Source organism: Copadichromis virginalis, linkage group LG17 (assembly GCF_057382275.1).
Source record: "Copadichromis virginalis isolate Kocher_CV1m ecotype Utaka linkage group LG17, C_Virginalis_male_GT1.1, whole genome shotgun sequence".
Lineage (NCBI taxonomy): Eukaryota > Metazoa > Chordata > Actinopteri > Cichliformes > Cichlidae > Copadichromis > Copadichromis virginalis.
In genome coordinates, this window is record NC_140634.1 from 30,476,569 (window position 1) to 30,497,767 (window position 21,199).

At 39.5% G+C, this 21,199-nt stretch overlaps 2 protein-coding genes across 4 annotated transcripts in view; one reads left to right on the forward strand and one right to left on the reverse strand.

Annotated features, from left to right (window-relative positions):
* cacna2d4a (calcium channel, voltage-dependent, alpha 2/delta subunit 4a) overlaps positions 1–21,199 on the forward strand; it is a 100,920-nt gene that overhangs the window by 40,943 nt on the left and 38,778 nt on the right. The window lies entirely within an intron of this gene.
* lrtm2a (leucine rich repeat transmembrane protein 2a) overlaps positions 1–21,199 on the reverse strand; it is a 29,501-nt gene that overhangs the window by 6,452 nt on the left and 1,850 nt on the right. The window contains exons 2-4 of the mRNA XM_085437637.1: positions 14,208–14,407; positions 676–905; positions 23–148 (exon numbers count right to left, since the gene is read on the reverse strand). Coding sequence (XP_085293763.1) covers positions 23–148; positions 676–905; positions 14,208–14,292 — 441 coding nt within the window. The 5' untranslated portion in view covers positions 14,293–14,407. The remainder of the gene's footprint in view (positions 1–22; positions 149–675; positions 906–14,207; positions 14,408–21,199) is intronic.

A 21,199-nucleotide genomic window follows, 5' to 3' on the forward strand; every position in this document is an offset into this window, starting at 1 on the left:
CTGTGTAATTTAGAGTGCCTACCTGGAAGAGGTCTCTGTCCATTACTGTTAAGGAGTTGTTGCGCAGAGTCAATCTTGTCAGGTTGGACATGTCTCTGAATAATCCGGCTGGTAAATTATCCAAGTAATTATTAGAGAGGTCCAGTTCCTAAAAAACACATGCAAATTATGCACAATTTAGACACTGGTGGTAGCTGATGATCTTTTTGAGTATTACAAATAACTTTAACTTAATCTGGCACTTATGTTTAAAATAACTAGTGGTGTTTTGGTGGGTATGAAAATCTGAATTAATCAAAAACTGCAAACGTTTCATTGTACATTAAGCCTTGACAGGAAACAGAAGCAATTACTTCTATCTGATATGGTAAATAAGAGACATTCATAAATAAAGAGCAGCCAAGTGTTGTAACTAATGAGGTTGTATTCATTGCACAGAAACTATCAATTGTTTTGTTGCTGCCAGCCACAGTAAATGCAAATTTTTCCTGCAAAACCTTGAAAATGTCAACTTTTTCTTAACTTTTCAGACTGAGATCAGAGGTTTTCTGCAGTTTGCTCAATATAAGATCCGCCAGACAATATCACTTATTGTGCTGCACACACAGTGATGAACAACAATGTAACAACAACCCACAACATGTTCAGCTTTGAGGCAAAGAAAAATTTCACAACCTCCAGAGAAGTGAGGTTAGCAAAGGCAGCTGCTCCCAGCGAGGCGAGTTTATTGTTGGTTAGCAGGAGTGAGCGGCTCCTTGGAGGCAGGAGGTGCAAGGGAGGCAGAGAGGAGAGACCCCGGCCTCTGCAGTCCACCACCAGGCTGTCCGAGGAGCAGAGACAGGGAGGAGGGCAGGAGCAGGTTGGCGGCAGCAATGCAGCTAGGAGGCAGAGGACACAGAGGAAGACTGGGGGAAGAGAGAAGGAGGGAGGAAGCAAAGGAAGGAGAAAACACACATGTGAATTATTATTTCAATTATGTGTACAACCGGAAGGGACTGGAGGGAAAGTGTAAATTATGATTATGACTTTAATTAAAAAGTAAGTGCAAGAATCATTATCCAGCCCATGGTAAGTGTCTGTGAAATAGCCTCTCAATCTACGACGTTAATAGGAAGCAGAAACAATGATTATCTTTGATGCCAGTGAGGATGTTAAAGTTGTGTCAAATACACAGAACTGTACAGTTTTATGTAGAGAAAGATGTAAACGAGAATTAAAGAGGAAAGGGAAACAGACTCGGAGAAGTGGTTTTTGATTTGATTTTTCATTTCCATGATTTAGAAAGCGTTTTAGAAACTGCACAGAGAATCTGATTCATCGCTGTCTGATTGAAAGTTGCAGAAGAGATTTCCGCTACAAATCTGAGAAATCATGCAAACTTGAAACATGTTCCGCCTGAACTATCACAGCTGAACCAAAACAAGACTCAGACTAGTTACCGTGTCTCTCTTTCCCTTCTCTCTGTGTGTGTTTGTGTGCATCTCATGAGGGAAATCCCCTTTGTTTTATTTCATTTTCAGATCCTTGTTTTCCTGCAGACTACCGTCATTTCGTCATTTCTGCTCATTATCTCTGTTTATTTCTCCTGTTACATCCTTCCTCTTTGTTTCAAGTTTTCCTCACTGTTCTTTCTTTTTTTATTACTTCAAACTTTTTTTTTTACTCATTCTTCTTCTCGTTGTTTCTCTGTGTGACCTAACATCTGTCTGTCTCTCTCTCCCTTCAATAATTTTCCCTCTCCCACTCGAGTCTCTTTATCTTTCTCATTCCCTTTCACTCCAAGTCTCTCGGCACTGCTCTGTATTCCCTCAGTGTCTCGTTACAGTGGCTGACTTTCTTTCCATCCAATTGCTTATCGGCACGACTTAGGCTTTATCTCTCTCTGTGCATGAGTGTGTGTGAGTGTATGTGTGTGTGGGCATGTGTTTGTGTGTTAAGCAGCAACAAAGCGTAATATTAAGAAAACCACTTTGTCTATACTCCAGACACAGACACAGCACTTTCTACATCCTGACAGGACTCTTTGTTTTGCCACCAGATTTCATCTCTTACATCATCTGCATATTATTAGCATTTAATTTTTAGCGCACAACTCCCTTTTGCCACACTAAATCTCGCTCACTCCCTTGTTGTTATATTATTTTTTATCTGCATTCAGGTTCATTCCCCCCCTCACCACACACAGTGGTTCAGATGGCATTTAACGCTCTGAATATGACAAATCTCAGTGAAATAGATCTTTGGTTGCCAGACCACATAGCTGAAAAAAGAGAAAACAACATGATGAAGGTCAGAAGGTATGAGTGATATGAAAGTCATATCATTCTTCTAAAGCCGCTTTTCTTTCCTCAGGGCTTCTGTATCTCATTACTGATAAAATATGAAGTTTGTTATGGCGCAGTGAGAAAGAGCATTAATAATATAAAGTTTTATTCCTTTTGAACTGGTTCTAAATTGACTTTCAGTGAGGAAGAAAACCAGGAAATTCACTACCAGAAAGTGAACTTTAGCCTAATTAATCATAAATGAGAAGTCCTTCAGAATGGAATGAAGGGCTGACTGATGCTGAGATAAATGTATTAATGGACGTATTTGTAGTCTCATGTCGAATTGTTATATAGTCTACTGTATAGTTTATTGAGCACATACACTAAACGAGATTTATTCTATAGGATAAAATGCTATAGCCAAAATCATAATCAGTGTATATTCATTCAAAATTTATTTTATTGTCTTTTCTAAAACTTTAAACTCTTTAAGCTAAAACTGTAAAGAAAATTTTTTTGCTTGATTTATAACAAAAGCCTAAAACAAAAGCATCATTGTGAAACAGAATTGGCTTTTTATTTCAGTTATTTTTTACTGATAAACTTTAATAGCCTTAAAATGTTACTGATAAAAGCCAAAAACAGATTTGAAATTAAAATGAGATTATTCACTCGGAGTTTGCAATATAATTAAAACTACAGCAGTTAAATAGAAGTCAGCACTCAGTAATTTAGAACTATAATTTTCCTGTTCTAACAATTATCATCCAACAAATATCTTAAAAGGTCTTTTTTTAAGTTATTGCTTCTTGTTTGCCCCTCTTTTCTTTTCAAATCCAAGAAAAATACCAATTTTTTCGAGAGCATGATTTTTTTCTAAGATAGTTGTTTTCCTCCCCTGCCTGGCTATTCATGAGTTTGCAACCACTTGGAAAATCTTGTCACCAAGGAAAAATGTACTGTGTGCCACAACCGGTTGCTTAAAGTTGCTGGCTATCACCAGGTGAAACTGCACCAGATCCACTTTGCAGTTTCTTTTGTCACTATCAGATTGCCTTGGCAACTCATATTTTGCATTTTACTCATCAACTTGTCTGAAAACAAACCCTAACTAAGTAACTGCTAACCATTAGTAAAACACAAACCAGAAACTGAGAACGCTGTGACTTACTGCTACTACCAGCACAGGACCACATACCTCTGTGCAACCAATTTCATGCTAGTGATTGCCGGCAGCCTTTAGAAACCAGTCTCCAACCAGTTGCGGAATACACTCTAGTGATTTCCAGAGGGTCACTAACCTGTCTCCAGATATGGTGAATGGGACTTTAGCGGTTGATTTCACAGCGACTTTCACCAGCCTCCATCAAACAACTCAGGTAATAGTGGAATACACATTTTTCTCTCATTGCCAGATGGTTTGCTAACTGTTCTTTAGGCCTGTGTGACTGGGGAGTGATCTTACCAACTTCTGATCATGTGAAAGTGGTATAGAGTTTCTCATCTAAAAACTTTGCAAGACAAAATAAAGCTCATTCCCCCATTTTTTTTAAATCTTGAATTTCTTAGATGATGGTAGCAATTAAAGTTGTTTCCAAGCAAGAATTGCTATTTTGGTTTCTTAGCTTATTTGTGAGCTACTTTCCCTCATTCTTGATAAATTTAACTAAGCACTTCATTTGTTCCTTTTACATAATTCTTTTAATCATAATATTACATGATTAAGAGAATTTAGACTTGCACTGGTGCAGAAATAGTCCCTTTTTTCTCACAGTTTCCTTTCCAGACAGAACATGACCTCCCTCACTCAGGACATTGCCCTATTTTACATTCTGATCCAAAGAGCTTCAGCAAGTGAAGGCTGTGCCCTCATAAAAAAGTACTAGTGCTCTAGAACTCTCTCTATCCTACAGTATAATCTTAATCTCTGGGAAAAATTAACTCCACTTCACAAATGGATAAAAGGAGAGATTTTTATAGTATCCCGAAGCTTCCTGTGCCGTCTGACTTTGTAGTGGAAACGCTTTAGAGTGCCAGGCTTTCACTCCAGCAGCTCAGTAGGAATCTAGAAGGCTTTTGCTATACAGTGGCTTTGAATTTCCCAAAACAGGTTGGAGCTATTTGTAAAGGTACAGTAGTGCAGGAGATTTGCGAGGATAATGTAGCTCCGAGGTAGAAGCACTGTTATACAACTGAGAGAGTAGAACGGAGCTGGAGAGAGAGAAATTGTGTTTATTTTTCTCCTCTCATATAATGTCACATTTTCAAAATGCAGTCGTCTTTGTGCACCAAAGAATACGTTTGCTTTATTTTGCAAAGGTATTCCTCCTCTCTCTCCACTCTCTCATATCTGTTGCCTAACACCGCCCCTCTCTTCTCCCATCCCTTTGCTACTGTACATTATAACTCATCCTCATCATTTGCTATTTTATCTAGGGATTGAGAGTAACGTAGTTTCTATTCTCTGTATGTCCTGTACATGTGGCAGAATTGACAATAAAGTTGACTTTGACTTTGACTTTGACTTTGATCCGCTGCAACCCTCCCCTCAGTGCTGAAGCAGATCTTCCAACATTTATGAGTGGTTTTAGCTGCTCTCGTGGAGGTGGTGGTTGTTGTTTTTTTTGGCTTATTTTAGCTTCTCCAAATCCTCTCTGATGCAGCGCTCCACACAGCCAAACCAGAAGGAGGGAAATATTCTGCCACATTTAGAGGAAGACAGGGAGAATTCTTTCCAAATAAGTTAAGTGGTTCTATGCAGTTTAGCTCAGTCCAAACAGACTTCAGACTGAATCTTTTATAAGAATTCCCTAACACAATCCGTAAAAGCGCTGACATTCTTGGGAAGTGTGGGCTGGCGATGCTCTCAGCGATGGGAAACAAACTAAGACGCAGCATTAAAATGCAGAAGTGTGTTTGTGTTCGATCAAGGCAACTCTAAGGGCAGTATCGCTCGTCAGATTCTAAACAGCCTCATCTTGTTGTCAGAAGTGACAGTCATGAAACTTTTAGACACCAAGCAGCTCAAACCTGAGGAGTATTAATAATCAATGGTTGCTGCCTTGGATTCCAAATCCATGCATATTTCTTACCATATTAGAATGAAAATATAGTGTGTTTGTGCAATAATAGGCACATTCTTAATTGTTAATGAAGGCTGAAGAGTTTCTCTTGATGAAGAAAATGCATATTTCTTAACCTCTTTTCCGACTTTCCAATTATATTTTAATAAAACGACTGATCATTAGAGCTGTTTGTTTTTAATTAACATGATAGCTTGCCCACCCATTTACAATGTATGTGTGCTGGTTTTTGTGTTTGAAGTTGTGCGAGAGTTCAAATGGCATATCTATCGTAAGTAATCTCTGAAAGAGGATTATCCCTGCCAGTGTATGTTTGCATATTCATGTGTGTCCTTGTGTTTCTGTGCGCAGTCAGTTGTTTCCCTGGCAGCGATTTCTGTCTATATAGTTTCTCTGTATATGGAAAGGATTGCAGGGTCATGGCTGGTGCTGACATACGCATGGAAATACATGCACGTTTTAATTAAACGGACAAAAGTTCTGCACTGTACATACTTTGAAACTACAGTTTAATGTAAGACAGTAACTTCTTGATATAAACTAAAAAGGGACTTTTTTGGTTACTATTGTTTTGTTTCTTTAATGTTGTTACACTACTATATTTAAATACCTTATTGCTGTAAGTTTAATGCTTTTTTAAATTAAGTTTCTCTGGTTCAAAATCGAGCTTTTGGGCATTTAAGCAAAGAGCCTGTACTATCTCACTGAACGGTATAAATGCATTTTCCTGTTATAACAGGCCATGTGATAGGATGACATATATTTATGTTTGAGTAAATTAAATGCCACTTAAAACCACTTAAAACTGTTTTGTTTTTTTTATTACAATGCTAGTGATTTTCTTTCTTTTATATGCAGGAAAAGCCCTGATGTGCTGACCAGGCTCTCAGACTCACCTTATGTTTATTTTATTTCTTTTCTTGAATTAAGAAGTGAAACTAATAGCATTACTGTATGTTGTGATGAATATGTTACTTTACAGTATCTTCTGAATTTTTGTAGCAGTACAGTATCGTTGTTACATGTTACAGTATGGGATGACCTTTGCAGTCCTGTGTACCTGGCAATGTTTGACAATGTCTCCAAGGTAACGGCTTTTGACACCTCAGGGGCCTCTTGTGCCTGTAAGTTTATATTCAAGGGCCCTTGGGTGACACTGAACCCAGGAATGATGTCATCAGCTCCGGCACTACTGTTACTGAGCCCAGTTGTATGTTACCAAGGGCCAAGCTGTTTTCCATGCAAGCGACAGACTTGCTGCTATCTTGTTACGAGGAGGACCAGCTGTCCTCCGCGCAGCAGACTCACAGGCCCGTGTTTCTTCACTCTTTTTTTCATTATGCTCGGAGTTTAAAACAAATCCATTGCTGCTATTAGAGTTTAATTTTTGGCACAATTGCCAATACCACATAACGCCCTTGATATAACGTTAAAGCACACCTTTATGCGAATAAGATAATAACCCCAAAAGTCCTCATCCAGGCATCCATCCAGCTAATTTTGTGATCAGGTGATAAATCAGATAAACTGTTACTGGTTACAGCTTTTTGAATGTACACATTAATTTTTTTCCGTGACTGTTTTGTTTGTTTAAACGCTTGGGTAAGGGCACTGGTTTGTGTGAAGCAGGTGATTAATGTGCCCTTAAGGCTAATGCAGAGTCCCAGGTTGGAATCTGCCCCGAGGCCCCTGATCTTTCTCCCAGCTTTCTACTCTTCTGTCCACTGTCTTCTCACAACAAAGGGGAAAAGGGCAAAAATGTATTTTTGGGGGGGGGAAAAACAACCTAAACAAGCAACCTGCCCTTGTAGTTCTATGAATCCGTTGCATTCGCACACTTTCAGTATTTTGTATTGAAGTTATAGAATCTGCTTTAATCCTTGTTTGTTTTTATTTTCATATCACCTTAAATATGATAAATGCTGTACAAATATTATATATTATTATGTAAGTATATATCATTTAAAGCATGTGTTTGGTGCATTTTATTGACAGTTAGTGACTAGTGTGGTTTTCCTGAAGTTGAATGGCACACAACAAATATCTTAAAACCTGTCATATATAACGTGAAATCAACCATATGCATTACATCAGAACATGAATTGTAATGTTGCCTGTTTTTCTACAGCAGCAGCAGCAACATCCATGTAATTTCTCAGAGGCTATAATATGCCTGATCTCAACTGTAACCCAAGACCTTATTTACTTAGCAGACAGAAAATAGCCAGCTAGTGTGTGTGTGTGACTGCGTGTGTTAATACCTCTACACACACACACAATACACTGCAGCACTACATGTGTTTTTGGCTTAGATAGATAGATAGATAGATAGATAGATAGATAGATAGATAGATAGATAGATATTGTACAATGTCAGGCTCCTATCAGTACAGCTACATTATCAGTCATATAATGTTATTGGAGATAAGAGAGGAAAGAAGTTCTTCTTTGCCCCACATTATCTATTTTCTGTCATGCACCTTTCCGCCTGACTTTCAGGCACATCCGTTTATAATCGCTTAACCAAATGCAGGAAGTAATGGTCGCACACACTGACTCACAAACACACTGGTAGCATTTAAGGATAAGCAGGAACACAGTGTAGGGGTTTAGGCTGTACTCCTGCTGTCACTGTGATGAGGAGAGGAGAGAGTGTTTTCTTGCAAATCTTGATTTTTTTTAAACCTCTTCTTCCAGTAGGATTACCTCCAATTACCTCTCCTTCTCTCTTTCTTGCTCCCTTTCTTCTCTCCTTCCTGTTTACTCCAGCCCTGCTCTCATTCTCCATTTTTATCCCACCTGCTGCGTCAGTCTCTCTCCCCTGTCCATTTCTCCTGTGATGCGGCAGTAAGACAGTATCATTATTTTGACTTGCAGCGGGGAGTGGGTAATGTGTAGGCCGATCTGCCTCTCTAATTCCTGCTATTTGTATCAATTTGTAGTGGCACACGTGCTCGTTCACACAACAGTGGGCCTCGTGGGAGCGTGTGACATGCATTGACATTGTTGTTTGTGATAGTGGCTATTAATTAGCAAGAGTGGCAGGTAAGACAAAGAGATAAAGCAAAAAGGAGTTGGGGGGGGGGATCCACGAATTCATGCTTTGGCAAAAGAAAGCATCATTTTCAGGCAGTGTCAACACCTTCATTGGAGCTGCTGCACGTGGTACTTCACTGCAACACCAGCTCTTTGATGCACTATGTACTGACCAGTCACCAGGGCTGTAGTTCAAGGCTGAATACATTCAAATTTTGGAACGAAAAAGAAGGACGTCCGCCTTTTGATGTCGCATCAGCATCAACGTGACAGGAATAGAATACACTTTGCCTTGGATGTGTGACAAGTCGTAATGTATGCCCACTCATTCTTCAGACAGGATGGATAGGCAGATGGTATTGATCCACACACACGCAGACACACACACGCAAACTTCTATATATGAAATAGTTGTCATGCTGTGGTTTTTATGCCAGTTTCTTTTCTGAATCTTCAGTTGGCTATTTTGTAATTAAATGTGTTTTAACTAAATTTTTAGCATCATATAATTAGAATTGAATTCACAGTATTGTTAAAAAAGACAGTACTCCATCCAAGCACTTTGATTCTTTTTAACCATTCTGTTGGAGATTTGCTGCTGTGCTTGGCATCATTGTCTTGTTGCATGACCCATGTAAATGTTATGGCCTCACATTAGAATACTTGTCTGCTCTTGTCTGTAAAAGGACGCTATTGCAGAAGTCTTGCGGTTTGTTCAGATGCAACTTTGCGAACTTAAGCTGTGCTGCCACGTTCCCTTGAACTGAACTGAACTGAACTGAACGCTTGTTCAGTTCAGTCTTTTTCTAATTGTACTGTCATAAACTTTAACCTGTAACATGCTAACTGACCCCTGTAAAGTATGAGATGCAGCTGCATGGTCTGACCTTGGGGTGAATTTGCTGAGACATCCACTCCCTGGAAAAATGCAGCTTTGTGTTTACACACACCTGAATGCTCCAGACCTGCAAACATCTGTTTTTATAGATAATCAATAATTGAAGTGCATTTAATTAGCAGCACCTGACTGCTCCTTACCCTCTTAATTCTTGTGGAAGCAGTGAGAGTGAACTTCAGTCACAGGACTGAAAAAAACCCTCCTTTTTATATGATTGTAATATATAAATTTAGAATGGTCTGAAGTAGCTGCTCTGATCCTGAATTTAGAATTAGTTCCAAAGTGCTAGAAATCTTTTTTTTCCTAATTGCATGACCTTTTCAGAGGCTTTTATTTTTTTTCACAAGGACTAAATGAGGACATCTCAAAACGCTGTGTTATCGACCATTAATTTAGGACCATTATCAGCCATTTTCTGTGATTACTTAGCCAGGAAAGGAGTATTTTCTGTCAGGAATAGCCTTGCTATGATCATTATAGCTTATCAGTGTCAAGCTAGATCTGTGCTAGATGTGCTGTGAGTGTGATACTGTATCTCTATCATTTGGCGAGTGTTAAAATGCTGTTTGTGGGGCTTAGGATTTATCTGCACCACAAACACCATCCAGTGGATTTATCCCTGCCAGTGTCCTTTGAAAGTAGGCCAGGACCATTTATTTGTGTGTTTCATCTGGCACATTCCTGTTGTACCTGCATCTAACCACACAGTGGTAAAAAAGAAAGAGCTGGCGGGTATATGCATGGGAGATTTCTGCATGCCTTTGAGCCGAGCTGTCACAAAATTAGGGCCACAACAAACTAGATTATAGCTCGCCACAATCAATCGCCATATTACAAGACACAGCTAATAAGCTGGCTATGGGAGCAAGCCACAGTGACCCTTTAGCAGATGATATTTACATATGCACAGAAAAAAAACCCAATAAAATATAATAACATATAAGAAAATATGAAAAGTTTATATGGAAAATTTGAAGTAATATTGAGTAAAGGGGAACAATATTAATTACATTTTTTATAGAACAAAGAAACAATAAAGAGTAGAAATCCTCTTTCATTTTACTTTAATGAAGCAATTTTGTTTTTTGTTGACTTTAATAATTAGGATATTTATTTATTTCTTGCCTTACATTAAAATAGCTATTGATCGCAAACTTGAATTAGCCAGATGCTTTGTATGGTTTGCCAACGAGCTGTCATTCCAGTCTCATATAACACTATGTGAAGGGATGATCCTCTACTCCAGCCCTAATGCTGCACACACACAGTGTCCCACTGCGGTTGGTTTCATGCCAAACCCAACATCACAGCAGGGTTGAAAAGTGCCACTAGCTACTAACCACCTGGTGGTAGGGATTTTTTTTTTCTTGCCTCTCGCCTTTATTTAGACAGCACAGCAGAGATAGGCAACGGGGGGGAAAGGGAACACGGAATGACAAGCAGCAAAGGTCTAGCTGAGTGGGAGTTTATCCTGGGACTCTGAGATAAAGGGCATTTTAGCTCATTTGGGATGCATCTTGACTACCCTACAATCGACCCTAAATCATTACACTTTGTTAATCAATCAGTTTAACAACCTGGTAGCTGCTGCAGGTCGACCAAAAAGTACTTTTTATTGAAGCCATTTTACTGTTTTTAATGGCAGTCAGTTTGAAGCGGCTAAACTAACTGTGATGGCTAAATTCCAAACCTAATGCTTCACCCTTAGTCAGTGCACTGTATTACAGCTGTACTCCAAGCATAATGCTAAGTCATGGTATTATGGCTTCACTCCAAGCAAATATTGTAACCCCAGCCAGTGTATTATATCGCTGTTCAAAGCCAAATCCCAACTGCTGTCATTCTCTCTTTCACTATCACTCTCTTGATTAGAAGCTCTGCAGCCAGGGATTTGTTTGGGGTTGGAACAAACACATAAGCTCACAGTCAGATCCTGTGTATGCTTATGTGTGTGTGTGAGAGAGAGTAGGAATTAACTGATACCTTCTTGTGTGCAAGTGTGTGTGTATGTGTCAGAAAAGTCTCACAGTCTGCTGGGATGGTGGAGTCCTGGAGGCACCATATGGTCTCCGTGCCGCTCATAGACCTCTCTGTTCTCCTCTTTTGCCTCTCCTCCTTCTTCCTCACTGTCTGCTCTCTTTCACTACACCTCTTTGATCTCACATCCCTCTTCCTCCTCATCTCTACTCCCCACTGTTTCCCCGTTTTTTCTTGCTCCCTGTATTTCACTTTGTGTCACTCATGTATTTAACTCATTTAACTGTCATGTCTAAACTCTTTTAGCCGTTTTAGCCATTTTTCTTTAACGTTTCTTGACGGTGTAGTGTATCTATTTAGAGTATTTCTGGATTTTGGTCAAACTTGTGGAGTGCATGCTTTTCTAGCTCGTATATTCACCAGGGAATATAAAAGTCCAGATAGATATCTGGGTTGTTACCATACAAGAATTTCGAACTTGATACAGATACCCAGAAAAATACTTAACACCGTTTTCAATACCACAAGGGGGATTGTTTTTAAAGTAATGTGATAGTGGTTTGTGCAAATGCATGCCATGAACCATGCAGCTGGGTTTATTTCTTGTCTTCTGGTGGTTTGGCATCATATTTTCAGATGATCAAATAGAGTTGATAAAGTAGGCTGCCACTGTTTCGGTGTAGTTGCTGATAAACTTTTCTTTCCTTTAATCTGAGACTTTAAGAGAAACATAACACTTTTTAAAGGACAAATAATTGTGTTATCCTGTTAAATTAACATTGCCAGTTACAGCTGAGCAGGCCTGATAATGTTTGTTGCCTAGCTTGCACATTAACTTTATCATTAGCCATAGCTGCTAGACACTACCTTAATGATAATGGCAGCTAATGTGGGTAATTGCTAATACTTAAACAGCTTGTTAGCGTGTGTGCTGGCCAGGTTGTGATAACGGTTCAATGAAAATGGGGGGAGTTCTGTGCGGCACTGTTGATATCAGCGTTGTTGCAAATAAATATCTAATCCTATAGTAATTTTAGTGTCAGTTAGTATCCGAGTATCAATTTTCCAGACAAAAAGGGTAAAGCATTTAAATACATTTTTGCATTTGATAATTTTATTTGGCACAACAACTGCAGAACACCCACAAGATGTCTGCCACAGCCTCCATCCATCAAGGCCAAAACTAGCAGACGCTGAAGAATACAAACACTTCCCAAAAGTCTCTCTCCATTTTTCTTCTTAATCCATTTTCTGTCCTTTGAACACACCATTCTTCAGCATTTTGCAGTTCGTGCAGAATTATAATGACAATTCAGTGGAAACACGTAGTTTCAAATCCTCCCTGTCAAATTCTAGCTCTGAATGAACTTCTTCAGCAACACGTGGGCTTCATGATTTGATTGTCATTGCTGGCGCTGATGTAATGAAATTCTTACTGCTTTCTACTCTCGATATATCTGTTTCTCAGTAAGTTATATAGTATATGTATGTGTTTGAATTACAGCCTCAGTGGAGAGAGCGGAGGGAGATTCTTTGCTTTGCAAGAGGCATACAGAACAACATTGAAAAAGCAGAGGGAAGACAGGGAAAACACCTGTTTTCAAAGAGTTTGGAAATATTTGTAATGCACATTATGTGCCGATCAAGTGCATTTATCTTAACTGAGAGAGAGCTTTGGCATCAACACAGCGTGCTTCTTTTTAATTCAGTGTAATTGCAAGGAAAGGCTCTGAGACGTTTGATGACAGATAGAATATTTTAGAGGAATTACTATTCCTGAACAGCTTAGAGTAGACCCTACAGCAAATATGCTACTAAAGCTTACGCAGGCATCCGAGTTAAACTGATTTGAATTAAATACGGAGATGAGAGAAGGTTGGAGAAAATGTAAAGTGCAGGTAGAGAGAGAACGGAAGAGGTATAAGGTGCTGGTATGGAGACAACGAGAAGCTCAGAGGGAGGCATATCTGTTGACTTAGAGTTTCTGTGTGGGTGTTTGGAGGTTCAGACACATAGTGTTGCCCTGTTATTTAGTGTCCTTGGTGTTACACAGCAGTTTGTGGGGGCGTCTTTTTTTTCCCCCCAGACACCTCAGGACCAATAATACCTTACCTCGCCAACAGGAAGACAAAGATCCCTGTTCTCTTAGTCTCTCTCTTTTGTAAAGCCATTCATTTACAGCATGTGCTCCTTCAGCATGCGCATGATGTAAAACAAAAGAGGAAAGGAGTGCCCTTGTGTTTGCCTATTAGCTGAAAAATTGGCTGGAATCGCTCAGAGAGTGAGAACCATTTGTGCCACTGTCTGCTCCACAACACACACACACACACATACAGCTGTCCTATCTGTTGCTATGCCACCCGACTTCTGATGGATTTTTGTTTTGACTGAGTGTACGCGCAATATGAGACGAAGGGGGGAAAAAAGAAAAAAGATAATGGGTCCAAAGAGACTTGGATGCAGGGATGGACAGGAATAAAAGGAAGAGGCAAAGGGTGACAGGTGAAAAAAGGAGTGAGATGCAGAAAAAACAAAGACAATAAGTGAAAGGAAAGGAAATCTTGTTTCGGAAAGGAAGCGATAGGGTGAATTAAAGAAAGAAAATATCATATCACTACATCTCACTGGCTGGATTAATACAGTAATGTGGCATTTCTGTGGAAGCCTTGGCACGTGGCCACAGTATGCTCAGTGCCCTTGTCCTTTGAGTGCGCGCATGTCCGTGGGTATGTGTGTGTTCAATCATGCTGGCATGCAAATATTAGCAGCTGTCAAAACAGACAGTGTTCCTCCTTTCATGCATAGTTTGGAGTACAATAGACGTGAATAAAATAGACTGGAGTTGAGTCGGAGAGGAACAGCATGTTTTCCTCTCTTCTTGGTTTTTTTTTCATAATCTCACTCAATTTTGTCCCTATTAATCTGCTCTTTGTTTTCTTGACTCACCTGGTTTGGCCAAGTAGCAGTGGTAGATAGTGGCGCTAGCTGGGGGAAGGCCAGTGCCCCCGGGGGGGTGGGTGTGGGGGGGCATGACAGAGCACTGCGGCCTTCCTCTGATGGAGGGACGGGACTGTGGAAGCGGTGTCAAGGCGCCATGAATGAGGCTCCCGACAATGTGGTGAATGTGAAAAATCACACCAAATCACCTGAACAGACAGAGAAAAGACAAGTATGACAAACACATCCACAATCCAACCTCAAATCCTGATCCCGAGACCGTATCGCATCGATTTGTTATCTCACGGGTTGCCAAAACCCCCGTGCAAACATGCATGCGCACTCCCATATGCCGTCAGCAGTGAAGGCTAAAGCAGCAGGATACTGTGTGTGTGCGAACACTCATGTTTGTGATACATTAAAAGTGTGCTTTTGCGTTTGCACCTATCCTGGCAAGTGTGCATATTTATGTATGCGCATGCAGTCATCACAAACCACTGGTACATAATAGACATAAATAACACGTGTTTTTTTCTTTTAGTCTACACAATCATTTTGCCTTTAATGCAGACAGACCCCCTAGTGCTAACTGTCTGGCACCGAGAGACAAAGTGTGAATGACACAGAGGGAAAATGGGAAGACAACAGTGAGAGAGAGACAGAGAGATGGATAAATGTAGAATCTGTAAATTACAGCAAAAGTGGGAGGGAAGGAAAAGAAGAGATGAATGGAAAGAATAAACAAGTGTAAGTGTTATTGTGGGGCTACAGAACTACCCTTGAGCAAAGACAGCAAAAGGTGATACAATGCTGCTCATACTCTCTAAAGCTTCAGCTTGGCAAGTCTATGAAAAAAAATCAACAAAACTTTTAGCAAAGGAAACAGTGAAACTATCCTCATTGATTTCCTTATAGAGGCAGCAAATCTGCAGAACCTCCTCATTGCAGAATGCTGCAGAAAACATAATTACATATTATGGTGTTTTTTTTTTATATTTATATTGTTAAGTTAAGTTAGGACTATGATAGAGTTCAAAGAAGACTGTCGATCTTCCATATTTGTTAGGTCGGGTCTGTTCTTGGACTTTCTGGCCATTCGTTTCTCGCACATATGTGGTAAAGATGAGATTGGCAAGGCAGCAGCAAGATCCAGAACACAACAGAGGGCATGAGTGAGAACAGATAAACATGAAACATGAAAAGAGGAGCAGGGATGAAGGTGGGCTGAAAGATGACTTTTAGATGTGTTGCGTCTGTACCCTGGTCGAAGCACTAGTAAGTCTTTCCCCCATAAAGATGACATTTGATTTAATTAAAAACCAGTTTTGAAACGGCAGTATATATCGATAAAGACATGATTTAACAACCATTAGAATAGTTTACTGGTTTTTCCAAAAGTAGCTGCATAGACAGTGACCACCCTCACTAACTTCTCATGCAAACCCAGTTATTTTGTTCTATAAGCATGCATGAAATATGACAGGAACCACTCAGTTCAGAAAAAAGCTTAAAGGGTCACTCCTAGTTGGCTTTCAAGGTTAATGCCCCCAACTGGATGTGTAGAATGGACTGAGATCGGCTATAAACTATAAACTTGTCTTTGTGGCCTGTTTGAGTTAGTCATAGAGCTAGATGTGTTGTTGTTTGGACTTGTAACTCTGTAAACTAATTTCAGTACAGTTTACTTTATATAGTACCAATTCAAAGCAACCCTTGCCTTAGGATTTCTACAAAATTAGATAGATAACCACAATAATCAGGCATTCACCGGTAATCAAGCACTTGGTGACAATGGGGAGGAAGAACTCCCTTTTAACAGGAAGAAATCAGAATCAGACTCAGGGAGGGGCAGCCATCTACCATGACCAGCTAGGTGGAAGAGGGGAAGAGAGGAAATGAGAGGAAAAAAGTTTATTGTATCAGTTCAATAGATGGACTGAAAAATGAATGACCTGTGTCAATTACATCACTGTAGTGAAACTTATCTCACATGCTTAAAAACAAAGTTTTCTTGTCACTGTTGAGTAATTGCAGTGAAAATAGGTCTTTACAAGTGGGAAATTACCATAGGAGAAAGCTCTTATGACATGACTGACATGGCACAGTGTTGACTCATAACCCCCCTCCCCCCTGGGCCAATCAGTGTAATTTTGAAAATGCTAGAGTGTGCTGCTGTGAGATGTGCCTTTTTCCCAAAGTGTCATCACAACCCAATCAGCAGTGTGTGAAATATCTCACTAATCAGATTAGGCTGTTGTTCGATGGTTAGCTGTTTGCAGGGAAAACTCAGGCCGACTTTTTCCACACGGTTCATTTCGCTGTCGAGTTGAACAACAACAACAACAACAACCTTTATTTATAGAGCACATTAAAAGCCTTAGGCATACCAAAGTGCTTTACAAAAAACAGAGGCAAAGGTGCATTTGCGCATGTGATTTGCACTCATTTGATGATACATGTGCAGCAACTGTTAATTTACACCTGTACTACCTTAAATAGCCATGTTAAGAAAAATAACCCGAGGTAGCTGGAGGATAATGCTGTTGTGTTGTTCAACTTTCTGTGCATGGAGGCTTACTTTGAGAAGTATCGGTCGATCAATGTGCTCTATCAGTCTGCTAATCAGTTGTCAGTATGATAATTGCAATTGGTTGAATATCAATACTAGGGGAGAGGAGAAAAAAGTGGTGGAGTCACTGAATTAGGTGGGATAACGAGGAAAGGAGATATAGTAAGAAGATAGTGATGAAAGGATAAAAAGAAAAATAGAGACAAGGCAGGAAATACCAGAAGGAATAGGGAGGTAAAAATAAGGGCAATGGGTAAAACAGAAGCACATAAAAATTCTTCTGCACCACCTCTTTAGTGTTTTTGCATGTGTATGTGTGGGTTTGAGTTGTCCTATTTGTTGTATCATTATTTTCATTAGTACCTGGCAGACACTGAGGAAAATATAAAGCACTAAACTGATGTTGCGTTTCTTTATTTAGATTCTCTTTTGGTATGTTTTCTTATATTTCCACATTTATTCCTGTTTTTTTTTCTTTCTTTGTGACCTTCATTTATTCAGCATTCGTTTCTCTCCTCGTGGCTTTCATTCATTCCCTCTCTTCCTCTCGGTCCCTTTCTCTCCTTAACAAAGGAACAGAGGCATGCACCGAGGATATTCAGCAGATGGATTTCCTGCATGTGATTAAAGTCACATTAGCTCTGCTCTACTGGGAAATTTCAGTTGTTCTTTTTAACTGAGCACATGAGCTTCTTTTGGAAAACTCAGAAGCATTAATGAGCAATGGAGGGAACTTCTGGAAGATTCATCTGTTTGGTTTAAGCTCTAAGCCGCAAATGTTTCATTTTTGATTTTGCTGGTAGGGTGTGACTTGTAAAGCTACATTACCTTGGTTGATACTGTGACTGAGTGATTCAAATTTAAGTCTCTACAATTAATTAACGACTGAAAACTAACAGACTCACCAAAATGTGGGTATTTTTGGGTCCTTGCTTGTCTGAGCCCCCTATACAGCCTCGGCACAGCAGAATTCATATGTATATCATTTGAAGAGTGCATTCTTCAAAGATTTAACTTCATGCTTGTGAACTAATTTTCCATCAGATTGAATATTTCTGTGTGAAATAATTCTTATTTCCTTTTTCACCTTTGGAACTGTAACTGGTGCCTGGGTTTTTATGTTGGCCATTTTTCAGATGATTCATGGCTCTGTTTATGTTTTGATTTATTCAAAGGAGGGAAAACAGTGCTTTTCTTTGCAAGCAAGTAAAACAATGAAATCATTATTTTTTCTAAATGGCTGCAAATACAGTGAAAGGAACTCACATCTGGTTATTAGACAAAGAGCGATTGACATTTTTTTTGGCCTCTCTTTTGCCGTTCATTAGCTTAGTGTTGCCATTTTTAAACTACTTTGGAGGGAGGTACAAATATTTCAGCCGATATTGCCCTTTGGGCATCTTGACTAGTAAATTTAACTTTATTGATCACACTGGCCAATGCTTATTCGTTCTGTTACAACAACAGTGCTGAAGACCTTAAAAGTGGGACAAACTGGGGAATAAATAACAAAACATTGCATTTCATCAGCAAGATCAGTAATAGTCCAGAATTTCACATGTGAAATAACATTTGAATTGTTAAAATTTGCAATTCATTCATGTTAAGCTTTGCCAAAATGTCATCATGTGCCTATGTATGCTGGAACTGATGTATTGAAGGTGTAGCAGAAGGTCACCTTTGCAGCCACGTTACTGGTGATGTGGCATCAAGCCTGCCAGGCTATTCTCAGAAACCTTCTTTTGACCTGGACAGGGGGCACCCAAAATCTACACATGCACCTATGCACGCATTTATATACATACACGTGTAAATACTTGGGTGTCAGAGTGACCCTGCCTATTGAGGAATCACGTAACACCTCCTCCCCTCCCCTCAGCTCCTCTTCTTCCTCTCCTCTTTACATTCTACTTTTGTCACTAACTCTTTGCTGTACTCACTCAGGCTGCAGTTGCATACCGCAGAGACTTTATGCAGGGCAACGTTTGACCACACGCCTTGGGGCAGACACATGAATCAGGCAGATTGTGTTTCTCCTCTCATTTATGGCAGGAGGTTGTTGATAGTGAGGAAGCGAGTTAACTTCATTCATGCTTGACAGGTTTATACTTTGTGATCTTGCTAATCAATTTCCAGGACATGCATATGTGTCCTCCACAAGATTATCAGCTCATGTAACAAAGCAACTTAAAGAATCGGAACAAACCTTATGTCTGAGTGATGTTTTTACAGTAGCTAGACATGTTTATATTTTGCCATCTTGAGCTCAATCCATCCATGTCTTATGTCTCCATAGCAAATGTGCACAAATGCTTTAGGATGCAGAACAGATGGATAATGTACAACAAAGATACTCAGTGCTACAAGAGGCAGTAAGCAATAAATCAATTCTTTTCTACACTGTGGTCATCTGCAATGAGACAACTTAAACACCTTGACAAGAGCTTTAATCATTCGTGATTTGTCATGTTAGTGGGTTCAGCTGGAGGTCATCCAGTTTCATTTCTATATATCTGTGTGCAAAGGCAGGTGCGTTTATGTCTGTTTGGATGCAGGTGTGTAGATTTTGAGCAAATAGCCAAATTCTTCACTTGAAATAGGGGTGTTAAACATACGGCTCAGGGCATGCAAACCGGCCCACTGGATGTTTTTAAAATAAGAGGGAGGGCATAAATTTTGAGCTTTAAATTGTATTTTAATAAGTTTTACAGCTTTTCTGGCTGATAAAGAGCTCCCACGTGGCCATCCATACTGGACCACAGTAATTAAGCAACAGATAAACTAGTGTACACAATTCTATACATTACATAAATGTAAAGTCAAACTTCTTCATATTGACAGAAAGGAGAGTTTCACCAGCCCGGCACACTCACGATCAAAGAGGGCTGGATGTGGCCCGCCATCTAAAATGAGTTTGACATCCCTGACTTAAAGCCATGCTTTTAAATCTCTTATATACACACAGACATGCATACAAAACTAACAGGGAATACAAAATCATGAAAACACTTGAGTGCAAATACATTGTTAAATGTGCGTGTAACCGTGCAGGTTGCTGACAAAGGCAGAGCCAGGCAGCCAAGCTCCCTAAATCAATTTTTAATGGCTTTGTTACACTGGAGAGGGAAGAGATTGGGGCAACATGGCACACACACACACACGCCTAACCACACGCCAGTAGCTGTACAAAAAGAGCAACGTACTGTATGTGTTGACAGGCACATGGTACAGTTATATGTACAGATATATTATGACACATGCATGTGGGTTTGCAGCCACATGTTGAACATTCATATGAATACCATTCTGTCCAAGAGTTGAATTTCACTGAACATATGCTGTTGATTTTAATAAGTATGGAACCGATATTACACCATGTCAAGGTCAAGGAAAATTCTTTCCAAGACAAAACTTTTTCAGACTTGTGTCCCTCAGCTGTGGATAAACAGAACCTGCTAAAGATGGTCAGTTATGCTTCAGATAGGTTTGGACAGCTGACAGCTATTTTTATTTACACTCATTGTCTTGGTATTGTAACTGTATATTATGTCATGATTTTTTTTGCTTTCTTTACTTTTATTCTGTGTAAATGATCAGTTTTTGCTAATATCACATACAATCTTAGCTAGTCTCATTTTTTTTGAACACCACCCAGATCTGACAGTAGCGCTTAGGAGTAAGAGGCTAAGAGTAAAATTTGTCATTTAGTTAAGTGCATCATTAATATCACCCAGACTCATTAAATCCTTTGCAGCTGATATTATCTAAATCATTTAATGAGTGGTTTCACATAAGCCCCCAGACTGGCCTCAATTGTTAGCCATGTTTCTTAGTAGACATACAAAACTAGTGCAGCCACATAATCCATTAGTTTTATAATTGTTTTCTCTAGAATAATGTCAGAAGGTGTCTGCGTTACTTGGAAAATAGTCTGTTTTCATTCATTTTTATCTAAAGCAGAGAGGCACAAAAGGGTGATGAAACCTCACACCTACTGCATGATCATACAATCACAGTGCAGCTATTGCAAGCTAATCACTCTTACATCACACCATCTGAAAAGAGATTAGAGCCCGTGAAGTGTTATAAAGCAGGTAAAAACAGCAACACACTACCCAGAGGCCTCTGAGTGAGAATTAACGCAGTGCCATTTAATGGCATCTATCAAGGGCTCTACATTGATTAATATTACATAAGATATTGTGAAGGTCATGAAAAGAAAGTACTGAAGAAATGTTCAACCAAGTTTCCATTAAACTGTTGGAGCAGTGTAAGATCACAGCATGTAGAAGGGACAGTATAAAAAACAAGTAAGCATAGATCATTTCAAGAATTAAAGCAGGTTTGCTTATATTCTGTACTGTGGTAAAAAAAAAATGGTAAATGGCCTGTATTTATATAGCGCTTTACTAGTCCCTAAGGACCCCAAAGC